This window comes from Salmo salar, chromosome 12 (assembly GCF_965601325.2).
Source record: "Salmo salar chromosome 12, fSalSal1, whole genome shotgun sequence".
Taxonomy (NCBI): Eukaryota; Metazoa; Chordata; class Actinopteri; order Salmoniformes; family Salmonidae; genus Salmo; species Salmo salar.
Genome location: NC_138302.1, coordinates 59702075 through 59722090, shown reverse-complemented (window position 1 = coordinate 59722090; position 20016 = coordinate 59702075). Strand labels below are relative to the sequence as shown.

Here is a 20016-nt window from a genome sequence, read left to right as displayed (position 1 = left end):
CACTGCCTCGCTCTCTCCACACTGTATTTAATGGCTGCTTACACACAGAAGAGTCCACGCAACCCACAGAAACTTAATTACAACCCTCGTGCCACGTTATTAAACAGGCTTACCATTGGATAATGTCTGTCCATCCGCTCTCTTCTGTTCTGTTCTCTTCTGTTCTGTTCGGCTCTTTTCTTATCTCATCTCTTCTCATGTATTTTACATCCCAGCTGTCATCCTGGGATGTTAGGCCCATTTCAGTGTTTGGTATTACGTCATGGTGTTTGTCTTAGTTGAATTCCTCATTCCATTAGCTTGCTCCTTGGGAGCCTGCTGAATTCAATTATGCAGAGATAAAAAATATATATATAAAAGCAAAGCTTGTTTCCCACTTGGTCTCAATTATAGGGACTGAAATGATGGAAAGCTGTTGCAGAAGGTGTTAGATTTCACCATTAGGACTTTATCTGGATTAAGACATGTGTTTTTATTATGTCAACATCTTTAGGGCTCTTCGAAGAACATTTGATTGCTGATATTGCAGAGATCTGATTATGCAGCACTGGCTGCAATGCATTAGCTGCTGTATATGAAAGGCATGTATTTAGAATACTCAGCCAAGATACAGTACTATAATTTATTAGCATGACCCTCAGTAAGAGACAGAATTGAAGAAAGAGAAAGAGAATCGATGTTTTGTGATGTGAGCAGGCTTGGATCTCATTAAAATACCTGTGTTCAAAGGGATAGAATGGAGTCCCTGAGCCAGAGAGAGGGGCCCCCATGGGCCCTTGTGTCTGTGCCTGTATGAGCCTTTAATCTGACAGCCTTTCTACACACTTGTCTAGTCTAGCCACAGAGCTAAACAAGGTACTGTAAGCATGACAATATCTAGGGGACCGGGCAGGTGCAGTTAGCACTCCCCTCAACACAAACTAGACATTCACACCTACTCACACACTTTATTTTTCTCTCTTATCAATGTGCTTTCTGATCTTTTCTCCTTCTCCTTCTTCTGTTACTTCTGTATTTAATATCCTCCTTTTCTCTTTCCTTTCCCTGTTCTGTATCAAATATCCCACATTGCCATGGAAACGAGGCAGTGCTGAATCTTATTTGTCTTGTTACAGACTAGGGGGGGCTAGTACCTCAACTCCCTCTGAAGCAGAAGAGGATGACAGCTCTCACCTATTGTACCATACCTGCATTGCCATGGTAACAGCTCTCAGGTAGATCTGATCTGATCACTGTGATAGGACAGCAGAATATCAGAGCACCTTTCACCTGTGTGATAGACCGTGTATTCAGAGTTACAGTCGAGCAGTAAGTGTTCATATATTTGGAAAGTCAGGGCTCAGAGCAGTGGAGGCTGGTCGGAGGAGCTATAGGAGGACAGGATCATTGTAATTACATTTTACATTTTACATTTTAGTCATTTAGCAGACGCTCTTATCCAGAGTGACTTACAGTAGTGAATGCATACATTTCATACAATTTCATAATTTTTTTTTGCTGGAATGGAATAACTGGAATGGTATCAAACATATGGAAACCACATGTTTGTCAGGGCTCAGAGTTAGAGTTCAGCAGTAAGTGTCCATATCTTTAGAATGTCAGATCTAAGTTTCCACCTTTAAATAGGACATTCTGCATACGTGTGTTCATAAACTGCCCTTGTAGTTGGTTGTTGTATAGAGACAGACAGACTGGTTTGACTTTAGTTTCATTAGGCTTTATACAGTATTCACACAGAGGCAAACCGTTTGGATAATGCCAATGTAATTTTTTATTTGTGCATCTTCAATGTCAGTATTGTTAAGATCCCTGTGAAATATCAACATCACTTTAAAACCATTGAGAAATGACAACAAGTATACAAAATGTGTGGAACGACTCACTGTGGAGCATCACCGCATAACACTATCAACACACAGCACAGCCACCAACCACCAATTAAGCACACTGCATCAGTTGAAGAATCAGATTGTATAATTAGAGTATATATAATATACAGTTCACAAACGAATGTACCCACCGCAATTTTAAATTCAATAGCACAAACCTACTGAAGCATAAAACAATTTGTAAATAAAAACATGAATCATTGAACCTCAAGTGAAACACAGGTAACACCATGTGCACCGATGCACCAAGTTCTAAACAAAACACACCAGGTTCTAGACTAAACACACCAAGAAAACCACTTCCATAAGACAGCCACCACATATAATGCAAAGTCACTATTCACACAGACAATCTTCTCTCACTCCATTTCGATTTCTGATAGATTCTCCAATTCACTCCGATCTCCTCTTAATAACTCACTTGCTAAATATCCCTTACTTCCCTTTTACTATACCACATTATTCCCTCTTATATTCCACCCCGTTAGATAATTACAACCCCCGGCCCTCGCAAACTTCACATCGGAAAATCTACATGACTTATGGTCAGGTATCAATATACAATAGTATTTTCAGATCTAGTCAAGTTTGTGAGGGTAAGTAGATGAGGGCAAAATGTATACGAAATGTGATCTAAATATCATTGACAAATATGATAGGATTAGGCCCTTTAGGGGTGACATCCCCCTGACTGATGATGATTGGCTGTCCTAGACTAGTTTGCGGCAAGCGTAAGCTGCCCATTGATTGGTTGAAGCTGCCTTGGCTGTAGTGCTGCTGGCCAAAGCTCTCCCGTGATAGGTCAAAACTAGCCTGCCTGTATGGATGTTGATAGAAGCTGTCCCCTGATTGGTCGAAACTGTTCTGGCTGCAGAGTCGTTGGCTCATCCCATTGGCCCGTCTCTCAGAGGCGCTTCTCATCGGGTACCTCTGGCCAGTCTTGTACCAGCCAGTCTCTTTGAATACAAACCAGATGTTGCCGGCCCAGAGGATAAAGTTTACAAAACCAAAGGCCTGCATAGAGGTATAGAAAGAGGGTATTTAGTTTGGGTCTAAACATAAAAATGACAGATTTAGAATCCGAAAATGTAACAAATGGTTGCTAAGAATTTTTGTTGGTGTGCACACATGATGTAAAACGTCAATAACCGTTAAACACCACCTGTCGGAACTGAAGACCTGAAGTCCTGAAAGAGCTGCAGAATCTGGATCCCTACAAATCAGCTGGGCTAGACAATCTGGACCCTCTCTTCTTAAAATTATCCGGCTGTTTCGTATCGTCTGAGATTCCTAAAGATTGGAAAGCGGCAGCGGTAACCCCCTCTTCCTATTTCGCAACAAAGCCTCCGTCACTCAAGCTGCCAAACATACCCTCGCAAAACTGACTATCCTGCCAATCCTTGACTTCGGCGATGTAATTTACAAAATAGCCTCCAACACTCTACTCAGCAAATTGGATGCAGTCTATCACAGTGCCATCCGTTTTGTCACCAAAGCCCTATATACTATCCACCATTGCAACCTGTATGCTCTCGTTGGCTGGTCCTCACTACGTAATCGTTGCAAAACCCACTGGCTCCAGGTCATCTATAAGTCTTTGCTAGGTAAAGCTCCGCCTTATCTCAGCTCACTGGTCACCATAACAACACCCACCCGTAGCACGCGCTGCAGCAGGTATATTTCACTGGTCATCCCCAAAGCCAACACTTACTTCGGCCGCCTTTCCTTCCAGTTCTCTGCTGCCAATGAGTGGAACGAATTGCAAAAATCACTGAAGTTGGAGACGTAAATCTCCCTCACTAACTTCAAGCATCGGCTGTCAGAGGAGCTTAACGATCGCTGCAGCTGTACACAGCCCATCTGTAAATAGCCCATCTAACCAACTACCTACCTCATCCACATATTTTTTTTTCTTTTTTATTCTGCTCCTTTGCACACCAGTATTTATATCAGTATTTATACATGCACATCCTCATCTGCACATCTATCACCCCAGTGTTACTTGCTAAATTGTAATTACTTCGCCACTATGGCCTATTTATTGCCCTACCTCCTTACTTAATTTGCACACACTGTATACAGATTTTCTATTGTGTTATTGACCGTGAGGTTGTTTATCCACTTTGTAACTCAATGTTGTTGTTTTGGACGCACTGCTTTTCTTTATCTTGGCCAGGTCGCAGTTGTAAATGAGAACTTGTTCTCAACTGGCCTGGTTAAAAAAAGGCAATGGAGCTAACATTGTTCAGCATTCATGTTTCACATACAGTATAAGGGCTGTGTCCTAAATGGACCCTACTCCATATATCCCTCAAACTCAACTCTAGACCTTGAAGCCAGTTCCAGTGCATTGTATCATAGTTCCCCTCTAATCAGGGACTGATTTAGACCTGTGACACCAGGTGGATGCAATTAATTAACAGGTAGAACAGTTAAACCAGGAGGCTCTGGACCTCATAGGGTAAGAGCTGAACACCCTTACCATATATAGTGCACTACTTTTGACTAGGGCACATAGAGTTCTGGTCTAAAGTAGTGCACTATATAGAGAATAGGATGCCATTATGGATGCATCCAATGGCTCACCACAGACGTGTTGAGCTCAGACCAGACTGGGTGGTGGGAAGCTGAACACCGGTTGGCTGGGCGTCTGCAGGCGGAGATGAGCAGGAGGACCTGGGTGGGATCTGTGGCTGACTTCACATCAGACAGAGCTTTGGCCCAGGCACAGGAGCTCACCAACCACATGAAGGCGAAGAGCACAGTCACTACAAAGTCCTGGTTAGGAGGGAGAGATGGAGGAGGTTATTATCAGATGTAATGAGATTGTGAGAGTTGAGGAAGAAGATAGGGGGAAGTTATAAATGAGATTTAAAGGGATATGGGATAAAAAAGCAGGAGTAACATGTGGAGTAAGATGAGGAGCAACGTCTCCCTGCTTTCTCAAGTTCTGTTTCCTAGTTTCCCCGGTTCTGACCATTCTGCCTGCCCTGACCCCGAGCCTGCCTGCCGTTCTGTACCTGCCTGACTCTGAACCATTTACGAACCTCTGCCTGTCCTGACCCCGAGCCTGCCTGCTGTTCTGTACCTTATTGACTTTGCCCTGGATTACGGTCCTCTGCCTGCCTTTGACCTGTATTTTGCCAGCCCCCTGTTTGGGTCTATAAACATCTGTGACTAGTACGAACTGGCCATGACTGACCCAGCAGACTCAGACCAGCTCCACAGTGCTCTCCCTGTAAGGAGCCACCATTGGAAGACACAAAGAGTTAGTGCAATGTCTTATGGAGGGACTCCAAACCCTGGCAGAACGCCATTACCAGGCGTTCAATACATTGCTGGAGCAATTCCGTGGATTCCCTACTGGGCATTGGGTCACACCAGTAATCTCCCAGCCTACACTAGCGTCCCGAGAACCCCACTTTTTTTTTTTATTTCACCTTTATTTAACCAGGTAGGCATGTTGAGAACAAGTTCTCATTTACAATTGCGACCTGGCCAAGATAAAGCAAGCAGTTTGACACATACAACAACACAGTTACACATGGAGTAAAACAAACATACAGTCAATAATATAGTAGAAAAATAAGTCTATATACAAAGTGAGCAAATGAGGTGAGATAAGGGAGGTAAAGGCAAAAAAGGCCATGGTGGCGAAGTAAATACAATATAGCAAGTAAAACACCGGAATGGTAGATTTGCAGTGGAAGAAAGTGCAAAGTAGAAATATAAATAATGGGGTGCAAAGGAGCAAAATAAATAAATATATACAGTAGGGGGAAGAGGTAGTTGTTTGGGCTAAATTATAGATGGGCTATTATAGATGACCTAGAGCCAGTGGGTTTGGCAACGAGTATGAAGCGAGGGCCAGCCAACGAGAGCGTACAGGTCGCAGTGGTGGGTAGTATGTGGAGCTTCGGTGACAAAACGGATGGCACTGTGATAGACTGCATCCAATTTATTGAGTAGGGTATTGGAGGCTATTTTGTAAATAACATCGCCGAAGTCGAGGATCGGTAGGATGGTCAGTTTAACGAGGGTATGCTTGGCAGCATGAGTGAAAGATGCTTTGTTGCAAAATAGGAAGCCAATTCTAGATTTAACTTTGGATTGGAGATGTTTGATGTGAGTCTGGAAGGAGAGTTTACAGTCTAACCAGACACCTAGGTATTAGTAGGTGTCCACATATTCTAAGTCAGAACCGTCCAGAGTAGTGATGCTGGACGGGCGGGCAGGTGCAAGCAGCGATCGGTTGAAGAGCATGCATTTAGTTTTACTTGTATTTAAGAGCAGTTGGAGGCCACGGAAGGAGAGTTGTATGGCATTGAAGCTCGTCTGGAGGATAGTTAACACAGTATCCAAAGAAGGGCCAGAAGTAATCATTTGAAAAACCAAGGCTATTGAGTCTGCCGATGAGGATGTGGTGATTGACAGAGTCGAAAGCCTTGGCCAGGTCAATGAATACGGCAGCACAGTATTGTTTCTTATCGATGGCGGTTAAGATATCGTTTAGTACCTTGAGCGTGGCTGAGGTGCACCCATGACCAGCTCTGAAACCAGATTGCATAGCGGAGAAGGTGCGGTGGGATCCAAAATGGTCGGTAATCTGTTTGTTGACTTGGCATTCGAAGACTTTAGAAAGGCAGGGTAGGATACATATAGGTCTGTAGCAGTTTGGGTCAAGAGTGTCCCCCCCTTTGAAGAGGTTGGATGACCGCAGCTGCTTTCCAATCTTTGGAATCTCAGACAACACGAAAGAGAGGTTGAACAGGCTGGTAATAGGGGTTGCAACAATTTCAGCAGATAATTTTAGAAAGAAAGGATCCAGATTGTCTAGCCCAGCTGATTTGTAGGGGTCCAGATTTTGCAGCTCTTTCAGAACATCAGCTGACTGGATTTGGGAGAAGGGGAAATGGGGAAGGCTTGGGCGAGTTGCTGTGGGGGTCTGGCAGTGGCACGCTCATTTGCGCTATACTCCCACAATGCAGCAGACTACGCAGTGGATTTTTGCACGTTGGCGGCTGAGAGTGCCTGGAACCCGAAAACATTCGGAGGTGATCAAAGATGTGCTCACAGACCGGGAGCTGCCCATGCTCCTTGATTCCCTCATAGCCGCGACCATCCGGATTGATGGGCGGCTTCGAGAATGTGGGAGGGACAGGGAGTCTGTGCCCCGCTCGCTCACCCTCGATTCCCACCTTGCGTCTGAGGAATCCCGGAGACCCCCGAGGTCTACGTGTCCGAGTGAACCCAACGTCATCCGAGTTCTCTCAAGAATCACCAAGGGCTGCCGACTCGTCTACTTCGGAGTCCATGCACCTGGGCAGGAATAGATTGACTCCTGCTGAGCGCTTACTCCGACTCCACACACAGAGCTGTCTATATTGCGGAGCTACGGGACATTTCTTAGCTAACTGCCCATTAAAAACCCAGGCTCATCAAGAAGGGGCGAGTACTCTGGTGGGCCATACTGAGAACTTTTCCTCTCCCCTTACTCGCACCCCTTTCCATGCCATCCTGCTGTGGGGGAACCAGTCCAAATCTCTCCGGGTACTCATCGACTCTGGGGCAGATAAGAGTTTTTGGATGTACCCTGGCATCTGAGCTGGGCATCCCCACTCAGCCCCTCTCCATTCCCATGGACGTTAGAGTGCTGGACGGCCGCTCTATATGCCGGGTCACTCACAATACCACTCCCATCAACCTACAAGTGTCAGGCAACCATAGCGAGGCAATTCAATTCATGCTGATTAAGTCTTCTCAGGTTCCCGTGGTATTGGGACTCTCTTCACTCCAGTGACACAATCCCCTCATAGACTGGACTGCTGGTGCCATTATGGGCTGGAGCCACGCCCATTGTCTGAAGTCAGCACAGCCTGCCCCAGGACGTCTTCATGTGGGCTCGGAAGTTGCTCGGACCTCTCCGCCATTCTCGCGAAGTACCAGGTCTTCCAGGAGGTTTTCAGTAAGGCCTGGGTCACTTCACTTCCTCCGCACTGACCCTATGATTGTGGGATCGACCTTCTTCCAGGCACTACACCGCCCCGGGGACGACTGTACTCTTCTTCGGGTCTGGAGACCAAGGCTATGGAGATCTACATCGAGGACCTACACAGATTTATCCAAGTTGGACCTGCGGAACGCCTACCATCTGGTGCGGGTAAGGGAAGGGGACAAGTGGAAGACTGCCTTCAACACGGCCAGTGGCCACTACGAATACCTCGTCATGCAATTTGGACTTACCAATGCCCCTGCTGTGTTCCAGGCCCTGGTTATTGACGTTCTCCACAACATGTTGAACCGGTTCGTTTTAGTCTACCTCGATGATATCCTCGTTTTCTCCCACTCAGCCCAATAACACGTGCTCCACATCTGACAGGTCCTCCAGCGCCTCCTGGAGAACCAGCTTTTTGTGAAAGCAGAGAAATGAGAATTCCTTCTATCGCCGCTTTATCCGTCGTTACAGCACCCTGGCTTTCCCCTTGTCTGCACTTACATCTCCCAAGGTTCCGTTCACATGGTAATCTGGAGACGAAAGAAACGCACACCTGTTTAGGCGAGGTGCTGGCTAGCAGAGTAGAACACTTGAAAAAGAAAAGGAGAGCACTCTAGGAGCTCAGATGCAATAATTAAATAAGCTGATATCCAACGTTTCAACAGACAAGAACCTGGAATATCTCCGCACAGCCAAGCGTCTCAATTCCAGGCAAGCTAGGTGGGCCCTGCTTTTCACCCGGTTTAACACCGACCAAGATCCAAGAATATCAAGCCGGATGCGCTGTCACACCGCTATAGCCCCGTGGCTACACTCTCGGACCCCAAGACCATCCTTCCCACCTTGTGTCTGGCGACGGCACTCAGCTGGGAAATAGGGAAGCAGATCCGTGAGGCACAGCGTTCCCAGCCGAACCTCGGGGGGGCACAGATAACTGGATGTTTGTACCTGATGCTGTCCGCTCCCGTCAGACCCTGGCCTTTGTGCGACAATGCTTTTGGTGGCCTACCATAGTCCTGGATGTCTCCGCGTTCGTCGCTGCCTGCACGGTCTGTGCACAGAACAAGACTCCTCTGCAAGCTCTGGCTGGTCTCCTTCAACCACTGCATGTCCCTCACAGTCCCTGGTCTCACATATCACTGGACTTAGTCACGGGTCTTACCCCGTTTGATGGCAACACCGCCATCCTGACAATAGTGGACCGGTTTTCCAAAGCCACCCACTTCATTCCTCTCCCCAAGCTACCCTCTGCTAAAGAGATGGCCCAGCTCATGGTGCAGCATGTCTTCCAGATCCATGGACTCCCAGTGCACATGGTCTCCGACCGGGGTCCTCAGTTCTCGTCCCGGTTCTGGAAGGTGTTCTGCACGCTCATTGGGTCGGTAGCCAGCCTGTCCTTCGGGCTCAGTCTGACGAGCCAATCAAGACCTGGAGACGATTCTTCGCTGCCTTGTCTCCGCCAACCCCACCACCTGGAGGCAGCAACTCGTGTGGGTTGAATACGCCCTCAGCACCCTCCCGTGCTCTGCCACTGGGCTCTCGCCTTTTGAGTGTTCCCTGTGGTATTAGCCCCTGCTCTTCCCAGAACAAGAGGAAGAGGTTGGCATACCCTCGGCCCAGATGTTTGTCCTCCACTGTCGCCGTATCTGGAAGAGAGCCCGGTCGACTCTTCTCAAGACCACCTCCAGGTATTGACGACAAGCGGACCGCCACCGGACCCCGGCAGAGGGTATGGCTGTCCACTCATGGAGTCCCTCAAACTTTTCCCCCGCTTAATCGGCCCTTTCCCCATCTCCAAGATCATTAGCCACTCTGCTGTTCGTCTTCTGTTGCCCCGTACCCTCCGTATACATCCCACTTTTCATGTCTGTGATTAAACCTATGTCTCACAGCCCTTTTTCTCCTGTTCTGACCCTGAGCCTGCCTGCTGTTCTGTACCTTATTGACTCTGCCCTGGATTACGGATATCTGCCTGCCTTTGACCTGTCTTTTGCCTGCCCCCTGTTTGGGTCAATAAACATCTGTGACTCTAGCTGTCTGCATCTGGGTCTTATCCTGAGTTCTGATAAGGAGTAACAGCAGGAGTAACAGCAGTAGCAACATCAGGAGTAACAGCAGGAGTAACAGCAGGAGTAACATCAGGACTAACACAGTACAGCTAACTGCTATTTAAAGAATGAAATAATGTACCACACCTTTTTATAGGTAATAATCTTGAATCACATTTCTTTACATGCTAAACTACAGTCCTGGAAATTATGAAATGTATTGTATCTCAGTTAATACACACGCAAATTATACAAATCCCATGGCATGAATGAATCAAAGGCAGCTCTTGGTAAGTAAATCAACTCACCACCAGTGGTCCTCTGTTACCCTCGCGGTACTTATTCTGGTAGTAGATGTACACCACGGTGGCCAGCAGGGAGTAGAGGAAGGCAACAACTGCCACGGTCACAAAGAACTGAGCTGAGGAGGAGTAGTCTCCTACCATGAAGATGGTCTCCTGTCTATTCCCCTCACACAGCGTGGGCTTGAAATGGACCTGCTGTAACCTATCAGATGACAGGAACAAGGACATGGTCACAGAGACTTTTATTGAGTAATGCAAGGCTCTGACCACAGTGTAGGCAATTTAAACCTTTCAAGCATGAATCCAGAGCAGTGAAACTGACACATCCGTTTGTGATATTACAACAACAAAGATGTTACGACATTGGGGGGGAAATCATTCCATTACCAATGGAATCTGACCTGATCTGACAGGCTTTGTGAGGGGGGAGGGAGGGAGAAGAGAAGAGAAGAGAAAGGGGGAGAGGGGGAGAGAGAAGACGCATCTAAGGAGATTGGGGTATACAGTTAAAGTCGGAAGTTTACATACACTTAGGTTGGAGTCATTAAAACTCGTTTTTCAACCACTCCACACATTTCTTGTTAACAAACTATAGTTTTGGCACGTTGGTTAGGACATCTACCTAGGTGCATGACACAAGTCATTTTTCAAAAAATTGTTAACAGACAGATTATTTCACTTATAATTCACTGTATCACAATTCCAGTGGGTCAGAAGTTTATATACACTAAGTTGACTGTGCCTTTAAACAGCTTGGAAAATTCCAGAAAATGATGTCATGGCTTTAGAAGCTTCTGATAGGCTAATTGACATAATTTGAGTCAGTTGGAGGTGTATCTGTGGATGTATTTCAAGGCCTACCTTCAAACTCAGTGCCTCTTTGCTTGACATCATGGGAAAATCAAAATAAATCAGCCAAGACCTCAGAAAATAAATTGTAGAACTCCACAAGTCTGGTTCATCCTTGGGAGCTATTTACAAACACCTGAAGGTACCATGTTCATCTGTACAAACAATAGTACAGAAGTATAAACACCATGGGACCACGTAGCCGTCATACCGCTCAGGAAGGAGACGCGTTCTGTCTCCTAGAGATGAACTTACTTTGGTGCGAAAAGTTCAAATCAATCCCAGAACAACAGCAAAGGACCTTATGAAGATGTTGGAGGAAACAGGTACAAAAGTATCTATATCCACAGTAAAACGAGTCCTATATCGACATAACCTGAAAGGTCGCTCAGCAAGGAAGAAGCCACTGCTCCAAAACCGCCATATAAAAGCCAGACTACGGTTTGCAACTGCACATTTGGACAAAGATCGTACTTTTTGGAGAAATGTCCTCTGGTCTGATGAAACAAAAATAGAACTGTTTGGCCATAATGACCATTGTTATTTTTGGAGGAAAAAGGGGGAGGCTTGCAAGCCGAAGAACACCATCCCAACCGTGAAGCACGGGGGTGGCAGCATCATGTTGTGGGGGTGCTTTGCTGCAGGAGGGACTAGTGCCCTTCACAAAATAGATGGCATCATGAGGAGGGGAAATTATGTGGATATATTGAAGCAACATCTCTAGACATCAGTCAGGAAGTTAAAGCTTGGTCGCAAATGGGTCTTCCAAATGGACAATGACCCCAAGCATACTTCCAAAGTTGTGGCAAAATGGTTTAAGGACAACAAAGTCAAGGTATTGGAGCGGCCTTCACAAAGCCCTGACCTCAATCCCATAGAACATTTGTGGGCAGAACTGAAAAAGTGTGTGCGAGCAAGGAGGCCTACAAACCTGACTCAGTTACACCAGCTCTGTCAGGAGGAATCGGCCACAATTCACCCAACTTATTGTGGGAAGCTTGTGGAAGGATACCCAAAACATTTGACCCAGATACTAATTGAGTGTATGTAAACTTGTGACCCACTGGGAATGTGATGAAAGAAATAAAAGCTGAAATAAATAATTCTCTCTACTATTATTCTGACATTTCACATTCTTAAAATAAAGTGGTGATCCTAACTGACCTAAAACAGGGAATTTTTACTTGGATTTAATGTCAGGAATTGTGAAAAACTGAGTTTAAATGTATTTGGCTAAGGTGTATGTAAACTTCCGACTTCAACTGTATGTATCCTTCAGAATAACTGCATGATGCTCAGGAGTCTCAATTATACATCTCTACACCGATCTCTAAGGGACTGATTTATGAAAGGTACATGCACATAAAAAAAGACTAAACTTTGCATGCGCCAGTTTTAACGGAGAAGTGTGCGTATCTCCATGTACTGTACCATGCGTACGCACAACTTCAAATGGTTGAAGAATTGTATTGCATGCTTATTTTGCTATTTTGGGGAAAATGGAGGTGTTTGACACACAGGAATTATGATAATAGTTGGATAATATGAGCATTAAAGAGTAAGCCTAATGATAAAATCAATGCATTTGCCATTGGTAAGGAAGTTGCATACCAGCATGTATAGCCTATGTACACTTACATTATATAGGCCTAAATCTGACATGGCCCAATTCCAACATTTCCCAAATCATACAGCAAATTAGGAATTTTTGTTACCATAAAAGGTGGGGTTTTAGAGCTTGTTCATGAGCACCTAAATATAATATGGCTCTGATTTATCAATGAAAACTTGCGTATAATGTTGCGAACGACAGTTTGATAAATCCCAAAAATTTGTTACACAAATCCTAGAATCTCCACATATACCATCATTTATTAAGAAATGTATGCACGGTTGATAAATGAGGCCCCTGGAGTTGAAAAGGTTTATGGTTTTCAAGGGAGCAGGTACTGTAGATAGATACACATGAGATACTGAATGTGGAAACATTAATCATTTCTGGGGATCAGACAAAGACTCTGACACCACAGTCTGTCTGACAGCTCCATATTTCATCAACTCAATGCTGTTCTCTTTCTTCCATCTTTTATAGATGGAAAATATAACTCAGCCACCACACTAGTTTTCAAAACACATTCACAGGCAGACAACACTGTCATTGTCTCATCAAAGCTATATTACCACATGCACCATAGATTCAATGATAACGAAGCCGGAAGCGCTCTTGCTTTAAAATATCAAAGCAAACTCTGAACCAACTATATTCATTTGGGGACAGATCGAAAAGCATTAAACATTACTGGTAATTTAGCTAGATAGCTTGCTGTTGCTAGCTAATTTGCTTTGGGATATAAACATTGGGTCGTTATTTTTCCTGAAATGCACAGTATGGGTAGGCTACAGTATGCCTACAGTATATCCCGGGATGATTAATCCACACATAAAAGGGTAAAAGTTTGCTTCTAGTAATCTCTCCTCCTTTAGGCGTCTTCTTCTTCTTTGGACTTGACATGGTGGTTGGCAACCAATTTTAACCTCTTGACGGTCGCCTAGGATAGGGGGCGCTACAGCGATTTTTGAAAAAAATGTGTGCCCATTTTAAACGGCCTCCTACTCAAACTCAGAAGCTAGGATATGCATATAATTAATACTTGTGGATAGAAAACACCCTAAAGTTTCTAAAGCTGTTTGAATGGTGTCTGTGAGTATAACAGAACTCATATGGCAGTCAAAACCCCGAGACAGATCGTAACAGGAAGTGGAATTCTGAATTGCGGACTCAACTTCATCACTTTGCCTATAAATCACACCATGAGCAATGGTTCATTGAGCACTTCCTATTGCTTCCACTAGATGTCCCCAGTCTTTACAAAGTGATTTGAGCCTTCTATTGTGAAAACTGACAGAATGAGAGTCTGTGGAACGTGGTAACATGAGGAGGGCCATCACCATTATGACGCCGGCGCCCCTGGCTACCCTCCCCTTTCGAAACGTTATGAAAGACAATGCAATCGTCCCCCTTTAATGTTATTGGAGCTCTGGTTGAAAAAGGCTTTAAAGATTTATGTTATACAATGTTTGACATGTTTGAACAAACTTAAATTAAAAAAAAATGCATTTTGTTGAGAGAGAAGTCCCGCGGCCGACAGTACTTTTGGTGCAGCCTTCAGAACGCGCTAACAACAACAAGCTATTGGGACATAAAGGATTAACTTTTTCGAACGAAAATACATTTGTTGTGGACCTGGGATTCCTGGAAGTGCTTTCTGATGAAGATAATCAAAGGTAAGGGATTATTGACAATAGTATACAAGACTAGATTTGATATGCGATTGTTCCAAGATGGCACTGACCTGTATTGCTAGCCTATTTTTCTGAGTATCGCATCCCCTTTTATCGCAAAGTGTGATTACCCAGTAAAGTTATTTTTAAATCTGGCATTGCAGGTGCTTTCAAGAGATGCTAATCTATAAATCTTAGAATGACAATATTACATTTTAAAAATGTTTTCGAATAGTAATTTAGTAAATTGTAGCGCTGTTTCACCGGACGTATTTGAGGGAAAATAGTTAGTCAACGTTACGCGCCGATGTAAAATGCTGTTTTTATATATAAATATGAACTTTATCGAACAAAAGAATGCATGTATTGTGTAACAAGGTGCCTTAGAAGTGTCATCTGATGAAGATTGTCAAAGGTTAGTGCTGCATTTAGCTGTTTTTTGGTTATTTGTGATGCATGTGGTTGGTCGGAAAATGGCTATGTGGCTACTTTTACGATATACTCCTCTAACATAATCTAATGTTTAGCTTTTGCTGTAAAGCCTTTTTGAAATCGGACAACGTGGTTCGATTCAGGAGAGGTGTATCTATAAAATGATATAACATAGTCCTATATTTGAAAAAATATATATATTACATTTTGTTATGCTAATGGCGATAGGATTTTTCGCTGGATGTCCGTCCAGACCAGAGGTTAAGGTGGATTACCACTACCAACTGGACTGGTGTGTTGACCTCAGTTCATCTTTCAAACACCCACGTAGGTATATGCTCCTAAAAACCAATGAGGAGATGGGAGAGGCGGGACTTGCAGTGTGTCAAGCTGTCACGGATCCCCCCGGTACTGATGCTCATTCTGTTCACCAGTTTTGGAGGTCTACGTCACCAGCTTTCTAGGCTTCACTGAACGGGATTCATTATCATCAACCCCGGACTGTCTTGTCTGATTACACACACCTGGTTCCCATTTCCCCTGATTAGTATGTTATATATGTGCCCTCTGTTCCCTCTGTCTTTGTCGGTTATTGTTCCCATGTCCGTTGGTGGTGTGAGTACAGATGCGTTGGTGCAGCTGTTAGCTATATACACTGCTCAAAAAAATAAAGGGAACACTTAAACAACACAATGTAACTCCAAGTCAATCACACTTCTGTGAAATCAAACTGTCCACTTAGGAAGCAACACTGTTTGACAATAAATTTCACATGCTGTTGTGCAAATGGAATAGACAACAGGTGGAAATTATAGGCAATTAGCAAGACACCCCCAATAAAGGAGTGGTTCGGCAGGTGGTGACCACAGACCACTTCTCAGTTCTTATGCTTCCTGGCTGATGTTTTGGTCAATTTTGAATGCTGGCGGTGCTTTCACTCTAGTGGTAGCATGAGACGGAGTCTACAACCCACACAAGTGGCTCAGGTAGTGCAGCTCATCCAGGATGGCACATCAATGCAAGCTGTGGCAAGAAGGTTTGCTGTGTCTGTCAGCGTAGTGTCCAGAGCATGGAGGCGCTACCAGGAGACAGGCCAGTACATCAGGAGACGTGGAGGAGGCCGTAGGAGGGCAACAACCCAGCAGCAGGACCGCTACCTCCACCTTTGTGCAAGGAGGAGCAGGAGGAGCACTGCCAGAGCCCTGCAAAATGACCTCCAGCAGGCCACAAATGTGCAAACGGTCAGAAACAGACTGCATGAGGGTGGTATGAGGGCCCGACGTCCACAGGTGGGGGTTGTGCTTACAGCCCAACACCGTGCAGGACGTTTGGCATTTGCCAGAGAACACCAAGATTGGCAAATTCACCACTGGCGCCCTGTGCTCTTCACAGATGAAAGCAGGTTCACACTGAGCATGTGACAGACGTGACAGAGTCTGGAGACGCCGTGGAGAACGTTCTGCTGCCTGCAACATCCTCCAGCATGACCGGTTTGGCGGTGGGTCAGTCATGGTGTGTTGTGGCATTTCTTTGGGGGGCCGCACAGCCCTCCATGTGCTCGCCAGAGGTAGCCTGACTGCCATTAGGTACCGAGATGAGATCCTCAGACCTCTTGTGAGACCATATGCTGGTGCGGTTGGCCCTGGGTTCCTCCTAATGCAAGACAATGCTAGACCTCATGTGGCTGGAGTGTGTCAGCAGTTCCTGCAAGAGGAAGGCATTGATGCTATGGACTGGCCCGCCCGTTCCCCAGACCTGAATCCAATTGAGCACATCTGGGACATCATGTCTAGCTCCATCCACCAATGCCACGTTGCACCACAGACTGTCCAGGAGTTGGCGCATGCTTTAGTCCAGGGCTGGGAGGAGATCCCTCAGGAGACCATCCTCCACCTCATCAGGAGCATGCCCAGGCATTGTAGGGAGGTCATACAGGCACGTGGAGGCCACACACACTACTGAGCCTCATTTTGACTTGTTTTAAGGACATTACATCAAAGTTGGATCAGCCTGTAGTGTGGTTTCCACTTTAATTTTGAGTGTGACTCTAAATCCAGAACTCCATGGGTTGATAAATTGGATTTCCATTGATTATTTTTGTGTGATTTTGTTGTCAGCACATTCAACTATGTAAAGAAAAAAGTATTTAATAAGATTATTTCATTCATTCAGATCTAGGATGTGTTATTTTAGTGTTCCCTTTATTTTTTTGAGCAGTATATATATATATATATATATATATATGTATGTATATAGTGTATTACGGGTATAGTCCCGTGTCATTCAATGAGGTTTAACCTCGCTCTTTTGTTTGGGTACAGCCCAGTGTTTTTGTATACGTGTTTGTTTTGGGTGTATTAATAAAAAAACCTATTGTGTATTCCTGCGCCTGTCTCCAAAATCCTTTATACCAGCATGACACAAGCGTCGCAAATAGAACCAAGTTCTGGATAAGCAGATGCTCGTTGACGCGCTTGAGCAGTGTGGGTGCAATGATGGAATAACATGTATGTTATTTTGCAACACTTGCACACGTGACACGAGCCGTGTGGTCTCCATGTTAATCTAGGTAAGTGTGACTTGTCTCTCAACATGACATACCCACGAGTGTGAAAGTACATGTGACAATGGCATGAGCCTTCTGCTCCAGTTTACACATGACTGTAGTGTACTTCAATGTAAATTCTGCTGAATTCATATTTTGGAGAATGTTGACCATGAACCACAATAAAATGGGTAAAAGTATAATAGTCAGACTAGGAAAAATGTCAGCATGTATTACCTGAAGGGATAGGCAAAGTTTATGGTGATGCTGAGGTTGCTCTGGCTCTTGTCTAGACATTCCACTCTAACCCGCAGGTGACCAGAGTACCCTCCACATGTTGCAAATGCACAGACGGCAAAAATCTGGGAAAAAAAAAATACCTCATTAGACTCCTACCCATTGAGCATTCTAGACATAGGCTGTGTCCCAAAATGGCACCCTATTCCCTACATAGTGAACAACTTTTGACCAGAGCCCTGGGCCTAGTAAAAAAAAAGTAGTGCACTACATAGGGAATAGGGTACCAGTTGGAATGCACAAAAAGTTGGTCCTTGTCACACCTCTCCTGTCTGGTCTTCTAAAGAGCTGCTAGACTAGCAGCTGGAATTAATGGGCCACGGAGGAACATCAACATCCTGACAAAGGCTGACTCTGTGAAAGTAATTAGGGAACTTTTCATGTGTAACATGGTACATGGTGTGGATACAGTATATGGTGGAAAGAGTTTTACAGTTGGTTGTCTTTAGCTTTTGCCAACTTGGAGCTGTTGATCGATCCTTAAAGAAAAGAAAACCTGCTCTTTCCAGTATCACTTAGGTTTATTAAGCAACAGTCACTCTGCGTTTGTCAGAGCTTCAACTGCTGTTGATGAATGCAAACAGGTGAATGCATGTTGTATCTCTGTATACATCTATTGGGAGTCTATGAGGCATGCACATCTTTCAAAGGGATCATGTGTCTATAATTTCTGTCAGTGGCCGGGAGACTGATGTCAGCATGTTATACATGTTATATATATTTCATCAGGAACCGTCCGTGGGCATGGCAGGCAGTCAGATACTGTAGGCTACTGGCATTAATCTCTTTTTGTTATCTACCTTTGATGCCTGTGAAAGGACTGAAGCATTGGTCAATTCTAATCAAGACCTAGCACTCCCACACACGCGCATGGACACACACACCAAGTAATTATCCATAATCTTTAGCCTTTACCATAATTTAGAAAGACGACACAACTCATCTCTCTGATGAAATGGTATGTTTGTTTGTTGTGTTTCTTTGTGTGGGTTTGTTTATCTTTTAGAAAGAGAGAGATTGACGGTGGCTGGGATAAAGAGAGAGAGCAAGACAGAAACAGAGACAGAGAGAGAGCAAGACAGAGACATAGACAGAGAGAGTTCCTTAAAGGGATAACATACAGCCAGGAGACCCCATCTAATTAAGTATGTGTGGCTATAACTAAAAGTCAGTGATTGGATGGATTTATAGAAGGATTGATCTGTCTGTTGTCTGCAAACCCCTTGGTCATTCACTCATCAATATTCAAATGGATAAGGATGCTTTCTAAATTATTCAGATTATTAATGACACATTAGAGAGAGAGATGATAGATGAAAGCTAGCGTCAATTGAATCCGTAGCACTGAAGATATGCGTTGTAGAGTGATTGACATTTAAAGGCAATGTTAGCGGAAACTGCATTTATGGTAAACACTGGCTCAATCGAAAATTACCTTTCAATTTTAATTGCGCTATAACGCTGAACTTCAGCGCTGCGTATTTAACCGAGCCCCTAATCTTGGCACCATATCTATTAAGCAGACTGATGATAAAGGTTTGGGATTGATTTCCTTGGAAACAGCATTATGAAAACAACTGAATAATTTAGAAATGGGCTGACTGTAAACAGAGGGTCGCCTACTGTGGGTTAGAGGGTGGGCAGAGCCCCATAGAGGGACTCAACCTGTTGGAATACTGTACATGCCACACACACACAGGCACACACACACGAAAAGACTCCACTGGAAACAACGTTTGATAACATTCTACCCACTAAACATAAATACTATTCCTTACAAACTAAATTGAAAATGAAAAAAAATGATTTTAAAAACAGATCTATCACTAGCCTACCATAGAGCACATCCATACTTCATAACTGGATAATTGTAATGCTTTATTATAGTGTTTAACCAAGAATGAGCTTACTAATGAAAATCAATTAGCCACAGTCCAAATATGAAAGAAACAACAACTTACCGGAGCAAATATGACCATACACATTTAAAAAGCAAAGTGAACAAGTTCTACTCCACAAGATGGTGTTAGCAGCTTTCTCCTCATACTGTTGTACTGTCACTGATGTAGATGGCACAAAGAGAGAAAGCAGAGAGAGAGAGAGAGAGAGATAGCAGAGTGCAGAGGTTGCCCGGAGGGTGGGGAGAGCAGAGACCAGATATCTGAAGTGAGGAGAGGAGAGGAGAGAACAAAGCGAGCTTTCTGGGGTTGGGGTAGGTGTTGGGGGGGGGGGGTGTAAGAAGATGATGTAGTGTAGACATTGTCTGTATTGTAACTTGGTGTTTCTGCTCCTCTCTTCGAGGACAGACCTACCTACCAGACACTGGTAGATAACAGATAGACAGAACTGTAAAAGTATGAGGATTCACCTAGGA

The 20016-nt window shown here is 44.5% G+C and overlaps 1 protein-coding gene across 1 annotated transcript; it reads right to left on the bottom strand.

Annotated features, from left to right (window-relative positions):
- Positions 1-1753: 1753 nt before the first annotated feature.
- Positions 1754-19788, bottom strand: LOC106565499 (synaptoporin). Its single transcript, XM_014132718.3, has 5 exons — positions 19604-19788; positions 17583-17707; positions 10241-10439; positions 4476-4667; positions 1754-2903 (listed from the first exon to the last, which is right to left on the bottom strand). Exons 1-5 carry the CDS (start codon positions 19625-19627, stop codon positions 2523-2525), a joined length of 921 nt encoding a protein of 306 aa, XP_013988193.1. The 5' UTR covers positions 19628-19788; the 3' UTR covers positions 1754-2522.
- Positions 19789-20016: the final 228 nt, after the last annotated feature.